At 40.1% G+C, this 21,082-nt stretch overlaps 1 protein-coding gene across 2 annotated transcripts; it reads left to right on the top strand.

Annotated features, from left to right (window-relative positions):
• The first annotated feature begins 1,420 nt into the window (after window positions 1-1,420).
• Window positions 1,421-19,944, top strand: FEM1C (fem-1 homolog C). 2 transcript variants are annotated; one of them, XM_064439363.1, is made up of 3 exons: window positions 1,421-1,553; window positions 2,134-2,861; window positions 14,333-19,944. In XM_064439363.1, the coding sequence occupies exons 2-3, from the start codon at window positions 2,318-2,320 to the stop codon at window positions 15,640-15,642; spliced, it is 1,854 nt and encodes a 617-aa protein (XP_064295433.1). In that variant the 5' UTR covers window positions 1,421-1,553; window positions 2,134-2,317; the 3' UTR covers window positions 15,643-19,944. The 2 variants fall into 2 exon arrangements, with proteins under 2 accessions (XP_064295433.1, XP_064295434.1); XM_064439364.1 differs by having other exon boundaries at window positions 1,431-1,553; window positions 2,201-2,861.
• Window positions 19,945-21,082: the final 1,138 nt, after the last annotated feature.

The raw sequence follows: 21,082 nt of genomic DNA, 5'->3' as shown, positions 1-21,082 counted from the left end.
TTGAATAAAATACCTCTGGCGTTTTGCACGCCGGGCGAAAGAACCCTCTTTTGGGACAGCATGCTGACCATGCTGCACGCCACCCACCCTGAAAACTCCAGGGACTGAAGGGGAGAGGTCTGTCAGTGTGTCATCTCCATGTTCTCTCCAGCACAGAACTCTTTCCTATAGTATATTATTTATATGTGATATGATTTCACAGCCCAGACCCAAATGACTCTGTCAATGAGCTCCCACAACTTCTAAATGATTTTTCCAGCTTGACAGAGCCTCCCTACCAGCATATTATTTTTGATGCTAAGCATGCGCTTTCCTCCTTTCATTTTCTTCCCAATTGCTGTTGACTAAAGCTTGTAAAACTCTTCAAATAACTCCTCCATTCCACTCATATCTCTTGAAAAAGTTCTCTATTTTTTTTACCCCTACTTACTTAAATTTAGCATTGACACACAGTTACATCTTTTAATCTCTCTCCATAAATTAATACCACCAGCCCTTTAATCATTTTGATTACTCTTCTCTAAATCCCCATCAGTTTGTTTTCATCTTTCTAGGTTTTAGGTTTGCAGAGAAAGCAATTGGCAGCCTTCTTGCCGGTGCAAGCAAGAAGGGACAAACAGAAACCCAGACTGTGATATATTGCTTATGGATGTAAAATTGCAAATTTCTCTGTTTTCTCCTTTTTTTTTTTTTCTTTTTTTTTTTTTTTTGTTTTGGGGGTGCGTGTGGTGGTCTTTTAGGTTGCATTGCCAATCAGTGTCCAAATTACTGCCCATTAATGCCCATGGGTCTTATCCAGGTTTGTTTCTGTGTTTGGCATCACTCCTTTCTGATGTTTGCAGGTAATATACTTGGTTGTGACAGAAGCTACATGCCCTTGGTCAGGTGCAGCTTTTTTAGGATCTGCCTCTTTTTTTATTATTACAGGAATAAACTAAACGTCACATGCTAAGCCTGTAGCAAGCCACGTGCAATGTCAGAGAAAGCGAATTTTACACCAAACAGCAACATTGTCCAGAGCCAGAGCGCCCTCTGAGCTGCAAAAATCGGACATTTCACCCAAAATTTCTTAATTAATGAGGCATATTTTGCCCCACGGGGTTGTGCTGCCCTCCCCCCCACGCGGGGACCCCTGCGGGGGGGGACGGACTACAGCGGGGTCCTGGCGTGGAGTGGGGGGTCAGCACAACCAGCTCCGACCCTAGGACTAAGGCTCGACACCGGGACTAAATCCCGCCCCCCCACCGCCCGCTGGCCCTGTAGCGGGGCGCAGCGCGCCCCCTAGCGGCCGCCGGCGGCGCCCTCCGCCGCCCTTCGGCGGCGGCGTAGTCCCGCCCCCAGCCCCGCACCAGTGGCTGGCGGGCGCGCGCGCCCTTTTCTGATTGGCCCCAGCCGCGCCCAGGAGGCTGGGTCGCGCCCCGCCCCGGGCGCAGGGCCGGTTTCGGGCGGCGGGGCCGGCTGTCATGGAGGAGGTGGAGGGGCCTTGGGGGGTGGCGGGCGCTCCCCTGTGAGGTTGGCTGCGGCGGGAAGGAGGCCGGTAGCACCTCAGGAAGGTAACCCGCAGTCCGGCGGCCCTCTCTGCCTGGCCCCGGGCGATCGGGGAGGCCGTGGGGGAGGCGGGAGCGGGTTTGGGGCCCGGGGGGTGGGGGGAAGGGGGCGCTCTGAGGGGGCTTGCATTGAGGCGGGGCGGCGGGCCTCTGGCTGGGCCGAGGGTGGTCGTGAGGGGAAGGACAGGCTCAGCCTCAGCCTCCTGACCGCCTGAGACCCGGCCAGAGCCGCCTTGCTTCGCCTGCCCCGCCTGCGCCCCCCCCGGCCGGGTTTGTGTCTGCGGGGCACCTTGGGGGAGCGAGACGGGGGGACTCTTTCTTTAGGCTGCGCCTAAAAACAAGTCGGGAGTAGGGCTAGTAACGCTATACGGGAGAATAAGATTTCTCTGCGGCTGGTAGGGTGAACCCCCTGCCCCCCAGCAGCTTTCTTCACGGGGCGCCGCGCAGCCCGGGGGGTCCCAGGAGGGCAGCTGGACCTCGGCATGCCACAGCGCCGAGTTGTTTAGGTATAGCTGTAGAAAAACATGCTTGTAGCGACTTGCTTAAGAAGTAGAGGTGAAAATACCCAGAGTTCTTTCTATCGCAGGTTTTTAATAAGCGCAGCCTGTGCTTTGTCAGGACTCTGTTCAGAATCTCCATGTTGTCCCGAATAGATGACACTGCACTGAGAAGAAGCTGGGGACATTCTGTTTGGGCCGTGTGTTTCCAGTAAGTGTTTAACTCTGAAAAAGGCAGGCGTGTATCCTCCAAGAAGCAGAGGTACAGGCTAAATGGATCTAAAGACAGCAGTGTTCAACGCAGCTCGTGATGGCAAGCTGCGACTCCTTTCCAAGTTACTGGCAAGCAAAACAAGAGAAGAGGTAGCCTTACTGATGTCAGAGAAAACCAATGGTGCCACACCACTTTTGATGGCAGCCCGTTATGGTCACCTTGACATGGTGGAATACCTGTTGGACCATTGCTCTGCGTCAATAGAAGTTGGTGGTTCGGTGAATTTTGATGGTGAGACCATTGAGGGGGCTCCGCCGTTATGGGCAGCATCAGCGGCTGGCCACTTGAAGGTGGTTCAGTGTCTGTTAGATCATGGTGCGTCTGTCAACAACACAACTCTGACAAACTCAACGCCCCTTAGAGCTGCCTGCTTTGATGGTCATCTGGAAATAGTAAAATATCTTGTGGAACACAAAGCAGACCTGGAAGTATCAAACCGTCATGGGCATACCTGCTTGATGATCTCATGTTACAAAGGCCACAAAGAAATTGCTCAGTATTTACTTGAAAAAGGAGCTGATGTTAACAGGAAAAGTGTTAAAGGTAAGTTAATGCTTTCACTTTCCTTCTGGTAAGTAGAGGTAAAATTACCCATTTACCCTTCTTTAGGAGGCTGACATCCAAAAATATTCTTCTTCTCTCATAAAGTGGATGAGTAAGAGAGAAAGAGTATTTAGCTATGTTTTTACTGTTTATTTTTTCAACATACTCCTTTGTTAACATGGATTGTATAATTTCATTCTAAATTGGCATGTTTTAATCTTAAACCCCTGATTCTTAAAAAGACATAGTCATATGAAAAGTCACGATTATTTTCGTGCGAAAAGCCCAAAAACTTGCTGAGAACTCCTCTTCGTAGTAGGCTGGTGTAGCAGCATATTAAAATATATGAGCATATATTCTTGTTTTTCATACTGTTTCTTAACAAACAAAATATGCTGTCCGTGAAACTGACCTGTGCCAGTAAGGCTGTACCAGGAAAGATGTATAAAGGGAGAAAAATTATTTTCTGCATTGGAAATTATTAAACACTTCGCTTTCGCCCTCCTCTCCCTCCAAGTTCTTGAATAATTTTGGACCTTCTTTCAGTGTTAGTAAACAAAAACATATATTAGGATTAAAGAGATGAAGGTGCAGGTGACTGATTCTAACAGAAGGACTTCTAGTGGTTCACAGATTTCAAAGGGCATCTCATTGCCTCTGTTTACAATTACCCTGGTGTTATCGTTCAAAGTGAAGGCTTCTTTCGGTTTTGCTGTGATCATAATTATGTTGGCCTCTTGGTTTAACCACTGGGGTTTTTCTTACATCTCAGGCTTGTATGTGGGTGTGATACTTGCCTGAAAAGTGTACCAATTATTTCAGGTTATGATTAATTTTTAACTCACTGAGCCAGGATTGTGTTTCTGCAGCTTATTTTATATACCTTTTTTAAAACTATGCTAATAAACATATTTGTAGTGTAATGCTTCTACTGCCTTTTCTGGCTAATTACATTTGTAAGACTGTACTATACAGTTATTTCTCTTAAAGTATAATTTGTGTCTAGATTATTGTATGATGCTGGTAAATACCAAATAGGAGAGCAATCTTTGGAAAAGCTGTTCAGTTAAATATGTCTTTTTTCAGTAAATCATGCAGATATGTGGGTTTAATATAAAGAAAGCTAAACTACGGATTTGTCATGGAAGTGGGCAGAGCAAAATAAATCTTCCTTTGTAAGGATTTAATGTTGCTTATGAATCATCATGGACTTGTGATAGGATAAAAATGTCATTTTTCTAGACAGGGTTCTTGGAATAACAAGCTAAATATAAAGTGTGTATTGTTTTTTAGTTTTAAACCAATCCCCTTATATGACAGGTACGAACAGAGTAGCACTGTTAAATATCTGTTGTAACAAGGGAGAAGATAAATCTCTGCAGCGCTCTTTCCCCCTCAGTTTGTGTTGGTGGAGTAGTCTTTACTGGTCCTTATTATTCACCTTACTAGTGCATTAGTGTTATTTTTCTTTGCTTAAATGACAGAGTGGCAGCCACGCGCTCCTGAGGATTTTCTCAGTTTCTCTATCTTAATGTCTCCCTCTTGCTCCTTCTTTTAGTTTCTGTGTGACTCATAACTAGGTACATGAGCAAGGCTTCCTAAGGTATAACTGATCCTTATTTAAAGTAAATTTTAAAAAACATTGGGTTGGATATGTTTTAGCTCATTGAAATTAATGTCATACGTTGAACTCCCATGTGTACAAATGGATATATGGAATATATATCAGGAATAGTGTGGCAAGCAGGAGCAGGTCAGTGATCGTGCCCCTGTACTCGGCACTGGTGAGGTCGCACCTTGAATGCTGTGGTCAGTTTTGGGCCCCTCAGTACAAGAAGGACATTGAGGTGCTGGAGCGTGTCCAGAGAAGGGCCATGAAGGTGGTGAGAGGTCTGGAGAGCAGGTCTTATATGAGGAGAGGTTGAGGGAACTGGGGTTGTTTAGCCTGGAGAAGAGGAGGCTGAGGGGAGACCTTATCGCTCTCTACAGCTACCTGAAAGGAGGTTGTATTGAGGTGGGTCTTGATCTCTTCTCCCAGGTTACTAGCGATGAGAGGAAATGGCCTCAAGCTGCACCAGGGGAGGTTTAGACTGAATATTAGGAAATATCACTTCGCTGAAAGGGTTATCAGTTATGGGAACAGTCTGCCCAGGGAAGTGGTTACGTCACCATCCCTGGAGGTATTTAAAAGATGTTTGGATGTGGTGCTTAGGGACATGGTTTAGTGGTGAACTGACACGGTTAGGTTTACAGTTTGACTTGATGATCTTAAAGGTCTTTTCCAACCTACACGAGTCTCTGTGTGTTTTTGTATAGGGAAATCCCTCTGATACAACACGAATGTACTTTTTCTTTCAGGCATCTTAAAGTAGTTTGATCTCTGAAGTTATTTAATGAGCAGTGGAGAGGTAAAGGAAGAAAGAAAGTACTATAAACTCTGAAAGTGAAAGTCAGCTGTGGAAAGACAGATGAACTGATGAAAACTGGTAGCCCTAAGTATTGCAACAGTATGGGAATTGCAGTGGCTGAGGCTCAACAACTAACCTTCTGAACTTTGTTTTCCAAGAATGTTCAGTAACTATTAATTTAAAAATTAATATTTCCAACTGGATTAATTCTACATTATCATGTTCCACCTCAAAGTCTCTGTGTATTATTTTTAGTTTCTACTCCTCCCTGCTGTGTCCTAAACAGTTGACAGGGTGTGTCTGTGCTTGTAGGAGGGAGATACAGACAACTTGAGTGCTCTGCTCTTGAGTAGTAAAAGTTGTTGCTGTCCTTGTATCTGAGCTCGTTTTAGATGGGCCCCTTCCTGGGCTGTGTGTGGAGAAGCCTACTGTTCTGTGAAAGATGTAAAAGCTTTAGCTACTGTAAACTTTGCTGCATTTAAAATTACAATGCTCCTTATAAGAACAAAACTGTGTAACTTCAATAGAAGTTGTGGGAGATTACTATAGGTTCTTTTTCCAATATTACTCTTAAAGTAATGGAGCAATATTACTTGAACTGTTCATCGTGTTTTTCCACTGAAATTTCATATTGCAAAGTAGAACTTTATTCATATTTTAAAAAGCAGGCAAATCTAGAGCTGGGAAAGATAGAAGAATGTTTTGGAAGTGTTTACAGTTCCAGGGGAAAATCCAAATACTTTGATATGAGAAAGTAGGTAAGTTCACAGACATCTGAAAGGCAGAGTATGAAAGAGCAGGTGAAAACATGCCCTGAAATCCTGCTTCTAAATTGCAGGCAGAATCCCACAACTGTGTTTTGGACTATGGGAATTCAGAATGCAGAGGCTCTTGAAAGACAGTTGTGGAGGTGCAGAAGTACAGCTAGGAAATGATTAAGATGTTCACGAAGACCAGAGTCTGAGTCAGATGAGGTGCTACGCCAAGGTAGAATGTAGGTCTGGCACGGTCTCACAGGAGATAGTGGTGGAGAAGGAGGTAACACGATGTTTGGGTAGGTAAGTGCTATACTGTGAAAGATGGGCAATGGTTCTGAATTTGAAGGATAAGCCTTTCATTGTTTTTATTTTTACTCTTTTGCAGATCTGAACTTCCACACTTTGGGCAAACTTTTATGAAGCACATAGGCAACACAAATGTAAAGAAAGGATTTTCTAAAAAAAAAAATGTTTTATGTTACATGAGCAGTGTTAGTGAGGGGGAAGAACTCTTATCTGGGGTAAGAAGGGTGGGGTGTCTGAAACCTTTGGGGTTTTTTTTGCCTCTTAGAATTGTAGAAAACAGCAAAGATATCTGTAGATATCTTTTTCTTTTTTTGGTAGGAAAGAAGCAGACAGAGCAACACTTAGAGTGAGTTAATTCACTATTGTCTTCCTAATTCAGAGGCTTCCCCAGTATATTACTCCTCATTTATGAAGCTGCAGATTAAAGATAACACAACTGAGTAAGTTTCACTGGTACATAATCATATCCTAAATGCTATGTTGGGTTTTCTTTCCAAAAAGAAACAAAAACAAAATCCCCCTTAAAGACTGTAAGGCTTTTGTACAGCTCTTAAAAGAGGGAATGGTGTGGATAATGTTAGAGTAGCAGAAACCTGAGTTTTTTTCAGGAGGAGGCAGAACCTCCACTAAACGTCAAGTGAAGCACAGACCTAGCTTTGTGCTGGATGAGGAGGATGTTCTGTGTGTCAGCTGCATGCAGTTTTTCTGTTCTGCTGCATTGCAAAGCCTGCCAGCAATCTGTTGTTAATGGTGCTCCCTTACCATGTCCAGAATAGACCTCTGAATGCTAATGTGTTTCTGCACACAGTCTTCTTTTGGCTGCTATGTGTAGGATGAAAATGCTTACTTTTGTATTTCAAGTGGTAGCAGTCTTTGCGCCTTTTCATTACAGATTTGGGCTCTCTGGGGACACACCTGGGGCTGTGTTTGTAGGATTTTATATTTTAAATATTTCATATAATTGCCCCAGTAAAATTATTTTTAAAGGGATCTTATACTTCTGTTCTGTTCTAACTCCAGACAGGACACTTAGATCTTGCATTTTGAAAATTTGCAAATTTGCAATGCATATTTTGATAATTTGTGTTATGCTTTATCCTCCTCCACCAGACCCTTCCTTTCTGCAATTAATGAGTTAAATTATAGATGAAGTACACTGGTGCTGATAGCCAGGATGGTCAGAATGTAATGGTGCAGGAAATAAGGACTGTCTTCAAAAATACCTACATGAAAGGCAGATATTTTTGCTGAATATGACTTGTAAGCCTTTCCATTGCTCAGCTGCTTAGTGTGCGGTCTCTTCTCATATTAATGCGTTTTACTAGTGGTATTCACTAACTCTGTCCCTCTTCTGTTGTTGGCAGACTCATCTGCTAGCCAAAAGACTAAGTTTTTTCTTCCTATTAGAAAATTTCATAAGAACTGCTGGACTAGGCACTCCTTTAGATGTCTCTTGAGATCTGCATAGGAATGTCTGGTTACAAGCCCAGACTCTTTGTCATTTTATGATCCTCCACTCTACCATAGCAGTTGGAGGGATTCACCTATCTTGAAAATGCAAAATAACTGAGATTCAAAAATCTTGTTGTTGTTAGATTCCACTGGCACGTTATTTGGTTAGAATAGCTCTGTAAAGTAATATGGAGGACAAAGCTTTGGGCTTTGCTTCCTCATTTTGGAAAGTATAGACAGATACAGACCTCAGTCTGTGTAGTACTACTATATGTATAAACTTGATAGACTATATGAAGGGCTAGTGCTATTTCAGTATTGTGATTTATGTGGGGTACTGGAAAGTGTAACACTCAAACCTGCTGATAAGGGAAAAAAGCCTTTTACAGACTTGGCAGACCCAGAAATAGGGGGATTAGAGATTTTCACACTCTGCTTGATGATCAGTGTGGTTTAGTGTGTGTTAAAAATAATTAATTTTCTGTTGCAATAAACATTAAGGAGTCTGACAGGTTTGTTCTCATCTGAGGATTTTTGTCTTGTCTGCTTGCTGAGTTTCATTTTGGGTGGGGGAAACACCAAACTGAAAACCAAAACAAAGCTCCCCTTTTATTTTTTCCTCTCTTTTTTCTTTTTTATCCCTTGTGAATAAACCCTTGCTCTAAAAGGGTTCTGCGTCCTTTTTTTTTTTTGTCCCCCCCCCCCCCCCCCCCCCCTTTTTTTTTGGTCAGTATTATGTGGTGCAGTGCACTGCATTTTGTAGATATTTTGTGTGTGACGCTATGTGGAAACTGAACTTCAGTAGGAATGTCTGTAAATAAAATAAAGATGATACAGTTTAAAGGAATAAATTCTTGAATTTCAACTAGAATATTTCAACTAAAATAATTTAATTTCAACATAAATTCCTTAACAACATGCTGTTTATTGGTGATATTGATAATATAAGTTCTCATGAAGTACTTTGAGCAAGAGAGCAATTATTCCTTTACAGAATATGTACACTACATTAAAATAAGTTTTTGAGATTAGCAGTTCTTCAGTTTTTACTTAATTTCTTCTTAAAGGGAAGACATACCTTTAGTTCTCCTTTATCATACATACTAAGTGTAGGGATACATTTTTCTGCAGTTTTCTTGTGCAGTGTCCATGTTTATATGTATGTGGCAACACTTTTTTAAATCAGTAAAACTCTTGGAAGACTTAATTACCTCAAGTGCTCTGTTAGGAAGAAAAATCAATGTTACATGAGCAATTTCACTTTATAAAAGTGATTCAATTAATCTGTAAGGCTGCAAAAATAAATGTGGTTAATTTTACATACTGGTCAGACATCTAAATGAAACCTTTTTCTCTTCTATTTAAAGACCTTGATTATGAAATTAGATGGATACTAAATTCTAATATAAGCTTTACTACCCAGAAGTTTGATCAAGCATTTTGTAAATATTAGGAAGAAGATGTGCTTAACTGGTAGCAAATCAAATCACTTCGTATGCCATTTCTTCTTTTTCGTTCATTCCCATGTCACAAGCTACCAGTCTATTTTGGGAATTATTTGCTTCTGACATAGAAGGACATGGCTTCATTATGAATTTGAATGCCCACCCCCCGCTCTGATAAGCTTTTGATAATGCTGGATAGTTGGAGAATTAGTTCTGTGATATGTGAAGTGTTTGTGTAATGTTCATACCACTTCTAACAGAGGACTGTAACAAAAGAATAAAACATGAAGCTATGGTGCCAACTGACTGTACCTCTTTACTTAATTTGCTTGTGCAAGATTTGGAAGGACTGGAGGTGAGGTTGTTCCGTTTCTCTGTTGCTGTTTTTAATTAGAGGAAGTAATTAGATAATGTGAATAGCCAAGTTTTATGCAGTGGAAATGGTTTGTAAGCAGTATTAGCAATACAGTATAGTGGCACTCACTTTTTAGCAGAGAAGTAAGGTGACTGCCGAAACATTTCCAGTCCCATTTTGTTTCTGTGCAAGAACAATGTACCCTTTATGTTGTTGTAATACTGTCTTCTATATGTGATTAAATTCCTGCAGACCATTTTAGAATTAAAAATGTATTAAGAAAATTCAATTAAACCTATTCTGAAATAATCAGCCACACCTTTAAAAAAAATACTTTGATTAGAGCAATGTCTTCATATGTGTCCCTTGGAATACTGCTTATAAAAGAGAATGACTTTCAAATTACTTTCTTCAGCCTTTTTAATTTATTACTTATTTTCAGCCGCCTTCTTTTTTTAATACAGCAGTAAACGTAATGTTGACTTTTAGTTTGTTACTGAATAAATGATGTTACAAAAACTGAATTAACTTCTGAATTGTGTTCAGCCACTGTTTATTCCTATCACTATAGACAATACAGTGGTTTTGAAATAGCTGAGTTACTTCACTGAATAACAGTTGGTTTGCTGTATGTACTTGAACCGTTCAATTCCTGGCCAATATATGGAACATAGACTTTGCATTAGATGTTAATGATGTTAAAATCCAGATGTTAATGTTAATGATCTCAAAATTATTTGTATAGACAACGTCAGGTGCCTGTAATTGAAATGGAAAAGGAACAAATTTTCTATTTCTGAAATGTATTTAATAAATATGAATCTTTTTGTTATGTACGTAGGCATGTACTAACTTCAAATGTTTTGCTTTTGAATTTATCATATATAAGACACTGTGAACAATATGTTCTTGGCAGAAAGAATGTATTAGCAGAAAGACTTTACCTCCATTTTAATTTGTTTCTATATAGTGGTCAGCTTTTAAGACAGGTCTCAGGCACACTTTTGATTTGAGCTTCATTAGCTAAACACTCTAGTATAAAGACTCACATTCTAGAGATTAGAGCCCTAGGTGGGAAAAAAAGGTTAAAAGTGTATGAAGATAAATAGAAGCTGTTTAGATCCGTATACTATATATCTGCAAATACACACTTATCCCAAACATGAGGTGAACATTTTGACTACTACTTTGTTTCTTAACCCACCTTAGTTCTGTTACAGACTAGAAATAGAATAGCAAAGTGCACTGTAAATTGCTGTCTTGTTGTTATTAAAAAAAATAGCGCACCAAAAATGCAAATAAGGAAGTTTCAGGAGACTTCTCTCTCAACTTCTAAAAGCAACATTTGATTACTATGAATGGCAGAGAAACCTTAGAAAAGGTGGTCTCATCTGTGAATGTGGAAACTTGCTGATAGTGTAACAGAAACTGATGATCTGATGGGCAGTTAGCTGGAATTTGCAGGGCTAATGATGTAAGAAATCTTAAGGGGGGGATTTCTACATGAGCTTTCTGTTAATAATTTACATATTAATTTAGTGGGAGGCTGAAAAGTACTACTCCTGAATGTGTAGTATCTATAATATATTATAAAGAGCAAGGTAGATTTAAATTGTGTAATTTTAAAAGCAGTCAATCACATAAGAGACTTTATGTTGGGAGGGGAGCAGGAGAGTTTGTCTGCACCTTTTCCCTTCTCTTCCAGTGAAGTGCTCGTATTTAAAGTTAAACAAAATTTTCATCTAGTTCAAGCCTAATAGTTAAATATTTCACTGTGGTGTCCAGTGCATGCTTTCTGATTTTCTTTTCAAATTGGTGGTACCTGTGCTCACTAGAAATTTCCCCACATGGTGTTAGAACTAGAGTGCCTTTAAATAAAAGACTGTGCAATGTCATGCTGGTAAGAAATAATCTGCATGTAAATAAGACACTTATCAGGTAGATGGCTTCATGTTTTGTGTTGTAGGCATTTTTTTTCTTCTTGGCTTTGGGAAAACTAACCAGAGGAGCAGGGGGATTAATGTGGGACTTCAGGATAAAGACCTAAGAAAGCATTAAGAATACTTTGGGTATATACATGTACTCGACAAAATATCCAGCTCCCTGAGAATATACTGTCAATCTCAAAGGCCCCAGCTGAGATGAAGGGCTTGTTGTGATGGACTGTATTTTCTGCTGTGTAAAAATATTGCCTCAAAACATGTAAATCAAAAGGTTTGGCAGACGGAAAAAGAAAGAGCTATAGTGTAGAGGCTAACAAAGCCAATGTTGAGTTAGCCCAGCTTTAGTCTTCATGCAGATCTCATTTTTTAATCATTGCTGGAGATAGAGGAAGAGGGAAATTTGAGAAGAGAAGAAGGGAAAAGTGTAACAAAATGGAGACAGCAAGGTAAAGTTTGTTTCATCCTTAAAAGCAGATACGAAATCCCTTATAGAAAAGAATAGATTATCTCAGTTGCAAGGCACCTTCAATGACCATCTAGACCTAACCCCTTCAGGACTGACCAGAAGTTAAAGCATGTTATTAAAGGCATTGTCCAAATGCCTCTTAAACTCTGACAGGCTTGGGGCATTGACCACCTCTCTATGAAGCCTGATCCAGTGTTTGACCAACCTGGCTGTAAAGAAATATTTCCTAATGTCAAGTCTGAACCTCCCCTGGCGCAGCTTTAAACCATTCCCAGGCGTCCTGTTGCTGGAGCCCGAGGAGAAGAGATCAGCACCTCCCTCTCCGCTTCCCCTGCTCGGGAAGCCGTCGAGAGCAATGAGGTCACCCCTCAGCTTCCTTTTCTGCAAACTAGAGAAACCCTGTGTCCTCAACTGCTCCTCACAGGACATGCCTTCCAGCCCTTCCAGCAGCTTTGTTGCCCTCCTCTGGATGCATTTTAATGCATGTTAAGTACCTGAACATCCTTCTTAAGTTGCCCAGAACTGCACACAGCGCTCAAGGTGAGGCCACACCCATGCTGAATACAGCGGGATAATCACCTCCGCTGGCTGGCTGTGGCTGTTTGATGCTCGCCAGGATGCGGTTTGCCCTCTTGGCTGCCAGGGCACACCGCTGACTCCTGTTGAGCCTGCTGTCAAACAGCACCCGCAGATCCCTTTCTGCAGGGCGGCTCTCCAGCTGCTCCTCTGCCAACTTACACTTGTGCCCAGCATTACTCAATCACAGGTGCAGAGTCCAGCATTTGTTCTTGTTAAATTTAATCTCATTAATCATTGTCCAATGCGCCAATCTATCTAGATCCATCTGCAAGGCCCATTGTCCCATGAGAGAGTCAACAGCACCTCCCCATTTGGTTTCATCAGCAAACTTGCTAGTGGCACATTCAACTACTGCATCCACATCATTGATAAATATATTGAACAGAACTCGCCCTAGGATCGAGCTCTGAGGAACACCGCTGGTGGCATGTAGCTCCATTCACTACAGCTCTTTGAACTCAGCCCCTCAGCCAGTTGTTCACCAGGCACACTATGAACCTGCGCATCCCACAGTTGGACAACTTGTCCAGAAGGATGCTGTGAGAGACAGTATCCAAAGCCTTACTAAAACCCAGAAAAACTACACCACCTTGCCTTCATCCCTTAGGCAGGTGACCTTATTGTAGAAGGATATCAAATCAGTCAAACAGGACTTTCCCTTTGTGAACCCACGTTGACTGTGCCTGACGACTGTATTGTTCTTTAAATGCTTTTCAGTAGTATCCATATGATCTTCTCCATAATTTTTCCCGGTGCTGAGGTGAGACTAACAGGGCTGTAGTTTCCTGGCTCTGCCCTCGCGCCCTTCTTGCAAACTGAGGAGCTCCCAGTCAGCGGGGACCTCACCAGACTCCCAAGAACTTTGGCAGATGATTGAGAGGGGTCCTGCCGTAACACCCGCTAGCTCCTTCTGTACTCTGGGATGAATCCCATCTGGCCCCATAGACTTGAGGACTGATACAGTGGGTCCCTTACAATTTCAGTGTCCGCAAATGGAAGGCCACTCATGGTCCTCTGACTCAAGACTGGGTGCTCCAAGGTGTATCAGTATTGTTAAAGGCTGGGGCAAAAAAAGCACTGAATGCTTCTGCTTTTTCTTCATCCCTATTAGTCAGGTGGCCATCTTCAAATAGTATTGTTCTGATGTTTTCTTTAGATTGCCTCTTGCTACTACTGTACTTAAAAAAGCCTTTCCTGTTGTGTGACGTAACACTGGCCAGTTTAGATTCTAATTGAGCTTTGGCCTTTCGTGTCTTCTCCCTGCATATATGAACTGCAGCTCTGTAACCTTCCTGCAAAGCCTGACCTTGCTTCCAGAGATTGTACAATTTCTTTTTCCTCTTGAGCTCCGTGAAGAGTTCCTGGTTCAGCCAAGCTGGTCTTCTGTCCCACTTGCTTGACTTTTGACATAATGGAATTGCCTGTACCTGTGCTTTTATGTAGTGGAGAATTCTGTTTTAATTCTAGGGTTTTTTTGAATGAGACAAGAGTCTGTAAAACCCATCTCTTTCAGGCAATAATATTAAGCATTTTGATTTGTACAACTGCCTAGCAGCCTTGATGTTTAATCAAATCTTGAATATTTTGACTTGTCATCTAAGTCTTTTGTAGTCCATATATGTCAAAACAAGTATTTTTTTAACTATTAGTGCTTGGGTGTTTTAAATTATTTTTAACTAAGTTTTTTTAACTATTAACGTGGCAGGGTTTGGACTATAACTTGATTATGATTTGTGTAATTGTGTTTCTTCTCTTGTAGGAAACACTGCGCTACATGACTGTGCAGAATCTGGAAGTTTGGAGATCATGAAGATGCTTCTCAAGTATTGTGCTAAAATGGAAAAGGACGGTTATGGAATGACTCCCCTTCTGTCAGCTAGTGTGACAGGCCACACAAATATCGTGGACTTTCTGACCCAGCATGTACAGACCAGTAAGGCTGAGCGCATAAATGCTTTGGAACTTCTAGGAGCAACATTCGTGGACAAAAAGAGAGATCTGCTTGGTGCTTTGAAATATTGGAAGCGAGCTATGGAAATGAGATACAGTGATAGGACTAATATCCTGAGCAAACCTGTGCCACAAACACTAATTATGGCGTATGATTATGCTAAGGAGGTGAACAGCTCAGAAGAGCTAGAAAATCTTATTGCCGACCCTGATGAAATGAGAATGCAAGCACTATTAATTAGAGAACGTATTCTTGGCCCTTCTCACCCAGATACATCCTACTACATTAGATACAGAGGTGCTGTCTATGCAGACTCTGGAAACTTCAAGCGTTGTATCAACTTATGGAAGTATGCTTTGGACATGCAGCAGAGCAATCTTGATCCGCTGAGCCCTATGACAGCCAGCAGTTTACTGTCATTTGCTGAACTTTTCTCCTTCATGCTGCAGGATAGGGCAAAAGGCCTGCTAGGCACTACTGTCACATTTGATGATCTCATGGGTATACTGTGCAAAAGCGTTCTGGAAATAGAACGGGCCATGAAACAAAACCAGTGTCCTCCTGATCCAAATCAGCTGAACAAAGCCCTTTCCATTATTTTGCATTTAATTTGCTTGTTGGAGAAAGTACCTTGCAGCTCAGAACAGGAGCATTTTAAGAAGCAGACTATTTACAAGTTTCTTAAGCTTCAGCCTAGAGGGAAGAATAACTTCAGTCCACTTCACCTTGCCGTTGACAATAATACTACATGTGTGGGTCGCTACCCAGTTTGTAAATTCCCCTCTCTACAAGTTACTGCTATCCTGGTGGAATGTGGTGCTGATGTAAATGTCAGAGACTCTGATAACAACAGTCCATTACACATTGCTGCACTGAACAACCATCCAGACATCATGAATCTTCTTATCAAGTCAGGTTCACACTTCGATGCCACAAACTCGCATAAACAAACTGCTAGTGATTTGCTAGATGAGAATGAAATAGCAAAAAATTTAATCCAGCCCATAAATCATACTACGTTGCAGTGTCTTGCTGCTCGTGTGATAGTGAATCATAAGATATACTATGCAGGGCACATCCCTGAAAAACTAGAGGACTTTGTTTTGCTCCATAGATGATAGTCTGGAGTCTGAGTACTGTTTTTGAAGCACGACTTGATGGTGATATTTTCCTTGAGCACTGTTGTGATACACCAGCGTTCCTTTAGCTTGCTCCATCTTGCTTTCATTGGCTAAAGTGTTGTTAGTATCAGATCTGCAGAGTTGGTTACCCAGTATTTAATATGAGTATGCCATATATTATATTTTGTGGATTATTTAGAAATGTAATGCCATACTTAGACTCTTAAAATTGTCTGCCAAAGGCTTGTCTATTCTGGTCTTATTTGCCTGTTGGGTGTTTGGGACTGAGTTGAGTATTTTCCACTGACGTCTTTTTACTATAACTGTTACATGAATTTTATACAGTTGAAAGGTCATCTCTTTTCTTTGTTTTGCTTGAGCATTTCTACTTTTACTCTGTTCTTTTTCTATGGACTCATTGCTAAACTGTACAAGCTGTATGGACTTGTTAACATTTGCAACTACCATAAGTGCTTTTATCTTCTCTATGCACTGGCTTAAACATGACTGTTGTGTGTGAGCATATTTCTATGCAGCACTTGGCCAATTTCAACTTAAATGCCAATTTTGTTTTGCAGTTTGTTTGGAGCTCTTTTGAGAATGCTGTCTTCATAGCATGATGAATTTTGGAGTTACTTATCGGGTCTCCAAACTTGGGTTTGACTTCTTTTAACTGCTGTAAGTGAGGTTGCTTTCCTTTTGATCCTCTGGAAATTTGTCTTAAATTGGGAGAAGAAAATCTCACTTTTTGTCATTTTAGTCCACTTGAACTTTAAATTTTAAAATTGTTTTATTGCATCGTGCAGTTAGGGGAAGAGTCCGTGTTATGTACAACTGACACCTTCCCCTTTGCACTAATGTCTTGCTTGTGCTGGTTATGTGACTAGATGTGAAATTTGCTCAAAGTTTAACCTCAAACTTAATGATACACTTTAATGAGAAATAGATCAAATGTATGCTGTAGTTCAAAATCTTCAAATCAACTTTAGCTACAAAAGAAACTAAAGCATGTTGGTGGCATGATGCTTATCAGTCCAGATCTAGACATCATCTAATACAGTAAGTGGCTGTGTGCCAGGGTACTGGAAGTTCTATAGCAGTGTCCTTTCTACTTCATTTTAAGTATCTTTATAAATACTTGCATGGATTTTTCACCTCTATTATGTCAGCTGTACTTAACAAAAAGCAGAAGTTCTGTTGTGTATATAGCTCCTAATTAAAGTACCTATTTTTATAATATTTGCACAACAGCTTAGCTTTTACAACAGAAAGGGCTCTTTTGACTTGACAAGAAATCTATAAATGAAGATCATAAATGTGAGTGCGATTCAGGTAATTAATAAAATTCAGCACTTTACTGTTGATTAATAGAGAATTTATTATGGCACACTAGCCCTGAAAATGTCTTAAAGTGAGATACATTTCTGTTGGATAGAATACAGTTTACCTGCAAGTTTAGTGGTCTAGCATATTGGATATTTTTGACTTGATGTTTCATTTCAGCGGTGGGCAGTAACTACACCTATGGGGTTCTTTCTTAGAAATTCAACAAGTTGATTTTAGGCCTTTGTCAGTGATAGAGATATTTAGAAGCCAAATTAATTAGATAAAGGTGAAGTTGGTCTAGGAGGCACTTATTTCATATTTCACTTTTAAGTTGGTGTTGGAACACTTTTGTCACTTGTGAATTGAGGAAGAATGTGTCTTCAGCATATAGGCATAGTTCTTCCTTGCTTTGGGGATGTTTTGGGGTTCCTTTTAATGTACGTGGTGCCTACTAGCTTAGCCATTCTTGGACAAAATATGGGGATGTTTGTGTATTGCCACTTTCAGACTTGTGTGTTTTTGAAGCAGCTTTCACCTGTTTGTCCCGTGCCACGTCTGCATTGGAGGAAATCCTGTTAGTTTCTCTTGCAAATACACGGGAATAAAATTCTATTCAATTAGCTGATTTTCTCTGATTTTTAATGATTAAAACACATGACACCCAAGTTATCATTTGTGAGAACATGTGGTTTGATTTTTTTGACTTTTTTTAACACTTTTCTACTATTCTAAGGAGGGATCAATCAACAAATCACATCACACTGGAAATGATTCACATTATACTACAAGTCAATTCTGTTTCTGTAGGTCACACAGAATGGGGTTTTTAGAGCTTTACACTCTGGTATTTGCACTGTTCTTTAGTGTCTTTAGTTTAAATTTTTGTCTTTATAACTGTCAAATATCCTGTTTAAAATTAGTTGGACTTTATTAGTCCAGAAATGTTATCTAAAAATTTTTAATTGTTCGTTTGGAGAACATTCCCCCAAAAAAGTGTATCACTATTAAGTATATATAAATCTAGTGAAAATTGCTGAGGAAAGCTTATTCTGATAGCTACTCTTTAAGAACAAACCAATTTAATAGGACATACTGACATATTGTATGTAGTTCTGTCTAAACATCTACCAGTGTGCATCACTCATAACGACTATCACCTCCATGCAGAGTTTAATTTTTCATGGTGATGAGGCTATCTGCTGACCTCTTACCTTGCCAGATACTTGGACTTAGGTGTTGGGGCAGGTGAGTTCATGCATTTAATACCACTTTCATTTAATCCTGTATGTTTACATTACCCTGTTTAATTTTTCTTAATTTTGAAACAAATTGGCACAGAGCCTGTGCTGGGTAATGTGTTCAGGATTTCCTGATTAGGAGGGGGTTTGGGACAGCAGGCCTTGTCTGAGATGCATGTGCCACTAAGGCCTATGCTAACGGGTAGTGGCAGTTTTGCCCCTCGGTCCCTTATTCAACTAGTTTTGTCTGCACTTCTATATAGATACTAACTTTCTGGACCATTTTTTTTCCTTACTCTTGTTACTATTCAGAAGTGGGTTTCACTATTATTTGACTAGTGAAACTGGAGTTTCACTTACATTAGTGAAAGGTGTTCATGCTAGATGCAGTAGTGTTGCTAGTTGGACTCAAACTGTGGTAAGAAGGAACTAAAGAGCATTCAGAACACAATTGTTTTGGTTTTATTGTGCTTTAACTCATTTGTTTCCTGTTCTTCTTCCTGTTTGGGCTTTTTTTCCTGATGAAATGTACTGCTTCTGAGCTACCAACACAGAAGAATGTTGAGAACACTGGGGAAAAAATTGTATGCCCTGCAGGGATGAAACAGGTTTTAAAATTTATTAAACAGTTTACAGGATGGCTTCTTAGAGACAAAGACACTGATACCTCCTTGCTTGTTGAGACCTCTGAAGTTGTATTTTTTGGGGATAGGGGATAAATGCTCAAAGCAGTTTTTCTTATCATCTTAGGTTTCAGCTGAAAAACTTGAATCAGTAGGATAAAGAGTATTCTCGTGTTTAAGAAAAAAAAACCAAAACAAACAAACAAAAAAAAAACCCCAAACCAACCAAATTTTCTTACTAAATTCTAAAATTGCATTCCTATTTTTATATCACTTATGCTGGTAACAAGATTCCAGCTGTCTGTGGTGTCTGTTTTGTTCAAGTGCAGTGTGAAGACACTTGCTGAAATGCAAGGCAACAGTGTGGTTAGTTTTCCATATATATTTTAAAACAGTCCCTGGGTACGAAGTAATTTTGTGCATTTCCTAAATCCTCAAAGAACTCTTTTAACAACTGTTTTGCAACTGGTTAAAATTAACTTCTTTCCATTTTTACAAAACACTACTTTAAAAAACGAATAGTGTGCTATTCCTAAAAAAGGAAAATAGAGTGCTATAGCAAAATTCTTACAGGAGGATTTATAAAAAGATAAAAATCTTATGAGGAAAAATGTGCCTCTCCTCAGTTTTATGTCAACTGCAAGGTGACAGTGGCAGGAGATATGGCTGCTCTTGAAATAGTTTCCTCATGCTTTGAAATACAGAGAGGAATGCCTGTTATACTCTATAAGTAGACTAAACACTAATTTCAATCCCCTGTGACTACAGTGAAGTCAACTGGTATTTAATGCTTCAAAGGAATTTTGGGGAAACTGGTAGACGTAGACTGCTCATACCTATTGGCTTTGGGTGTGAAAGTAAGTGTTGACCCCTCAGTGAGGACAGAATGAAAAGCTGTTGTTGGTTTGGTTTTAACTAGCGTTGTGTTTGTGTTCCACTCTATCTTAATGACTTCCTATGCAGGGCTAGCTCCGTGTTGCAATTTCTTTTTTACGTGAAGTAATTTAGCTTTAACAGTAATGTAAAAAAGGAATAACAAGGATATTTCTCTGCTCTTACTCTCTTCAGGCTCCAAATGCAGATTACATTAAAAATATGTTTTGGAGAACACCTGTCTGAGTCTATATATCTGTTTCCTTTAGTTACTGCAATACTGGTTGATAAACTGCTTTTTCTGTTGAGTTTAAATAGTTAAACATGAATGCTGCAGCTTTAGACTTTGATCTTCATGTCATTAAGAATTGTACATTAAACAAAATGTCGTGTTTCACTCTCTGAAATGGTGGTCCAGCCAAGTCTTTAAATCCTGGTAGTGGGTAATAGTACAGAAAAAGCTTATACTGAATGATACAGGAGACATTCTTACCCCAGTTTCTAGAAAATGCAGTTAGTTGTGTTATGTTTTCACAGAGTTAATAGTACTTTTAGTTGATAGCATAAAAGTAGTTAGCAAGAGCTTGTAAGAAGTAAGCAACAGACACTTTTTCAAGAAAGTTGCACAAATTAATTTTCTCCTTAAAGCTTTTGAAGTCTCTTCGCTATTGCATGGACAAGTTTTTAAAAATAGAGTTTTAGAGTACCCCAAGGGTGAGAGAAGAAGTAGGAGAAGATCCTTATTAAAGGCAGCTAGAGAATGGAAGACTTTGAAGAACATTCTGCTGTAATTTCAGATGATCTTTATAGTTAGGCACAGTAGTCACAGTCCTATACTTAAAGATAACATACACATCAGAGATCTGAAATTTTAGATTTAGGCCTAATCAGTGACAAACAGCATCAAAAAAGATGAGCTTCTGGATGAGGAAAACTGATCCAGAGCTTTCACAGTAAGATAATTGTTGCACAGATGGCTTTAATGAATTGAATATAGATTCTCTTAATTAGGAAAGGGAAGAACTGGAAAGGATCATTTACATCGTTATTCATCCCTCTGCAGTTGCAGATGATGAAAGATGTTTTTGTCTAGAAGTGTCTGCTGGTTACCTAAGCTGAATCCCCATGCAAAAATGCTTCTTGGCAGTAGCAAATGGTGGCTGTCAGTTGAAGACCAAAACTCACCATACAAAGTGGCACAGGAAGAGGGCAAAAGAGGCCAAGTGTATGGATGCTATCCTGGCAAATGCAGTACATTTGTTAGTTTCCCACATAATACTCAGAGGACCATAGACCATCCACAGTGAAAAGCAGAAAGTCCTTCCCCTCCTGCTGAGTCAGAATAATTGAGAGAGTTTCTAAGCTCAGAAGTTATGG

The sequence above is a fragment of the Phalacrocorax carbo genome, chromosome Z, assembly GCF_963921805.1.
Source record: "Phalacrocorax carbo chromosome Z, bPhaCar2.1, whole genome shotgun sequence".
NCBI classification, from domain to species: Eukaryota; Metazoa; Chordata; class Aves; order Suliformes; family Phalacrocoracidae; genus Phalacrocorax; species Phalacrocorax carbo.
Note: the sequence above shows the minus strand (reverse complement) of the source record. Positions and strands in the feature narration are given on the sequence as shown.

Coding starts and splice junctions, on each gene's coding strand:
- FEM1C (XM_064439363.1), top strand. CDS start 2,318: ATGGATCTAAAGACAGCAGTGTTCAACGCAGCTCGTGATGGCAAGCTG. Junction 2,862..14,332: donor TAACAGGAAAAGTGTTAAAG/GTAAGTTAATGC, acceptor CTTCTCTTGTAG/GAAACACTGCGCTACATGAC.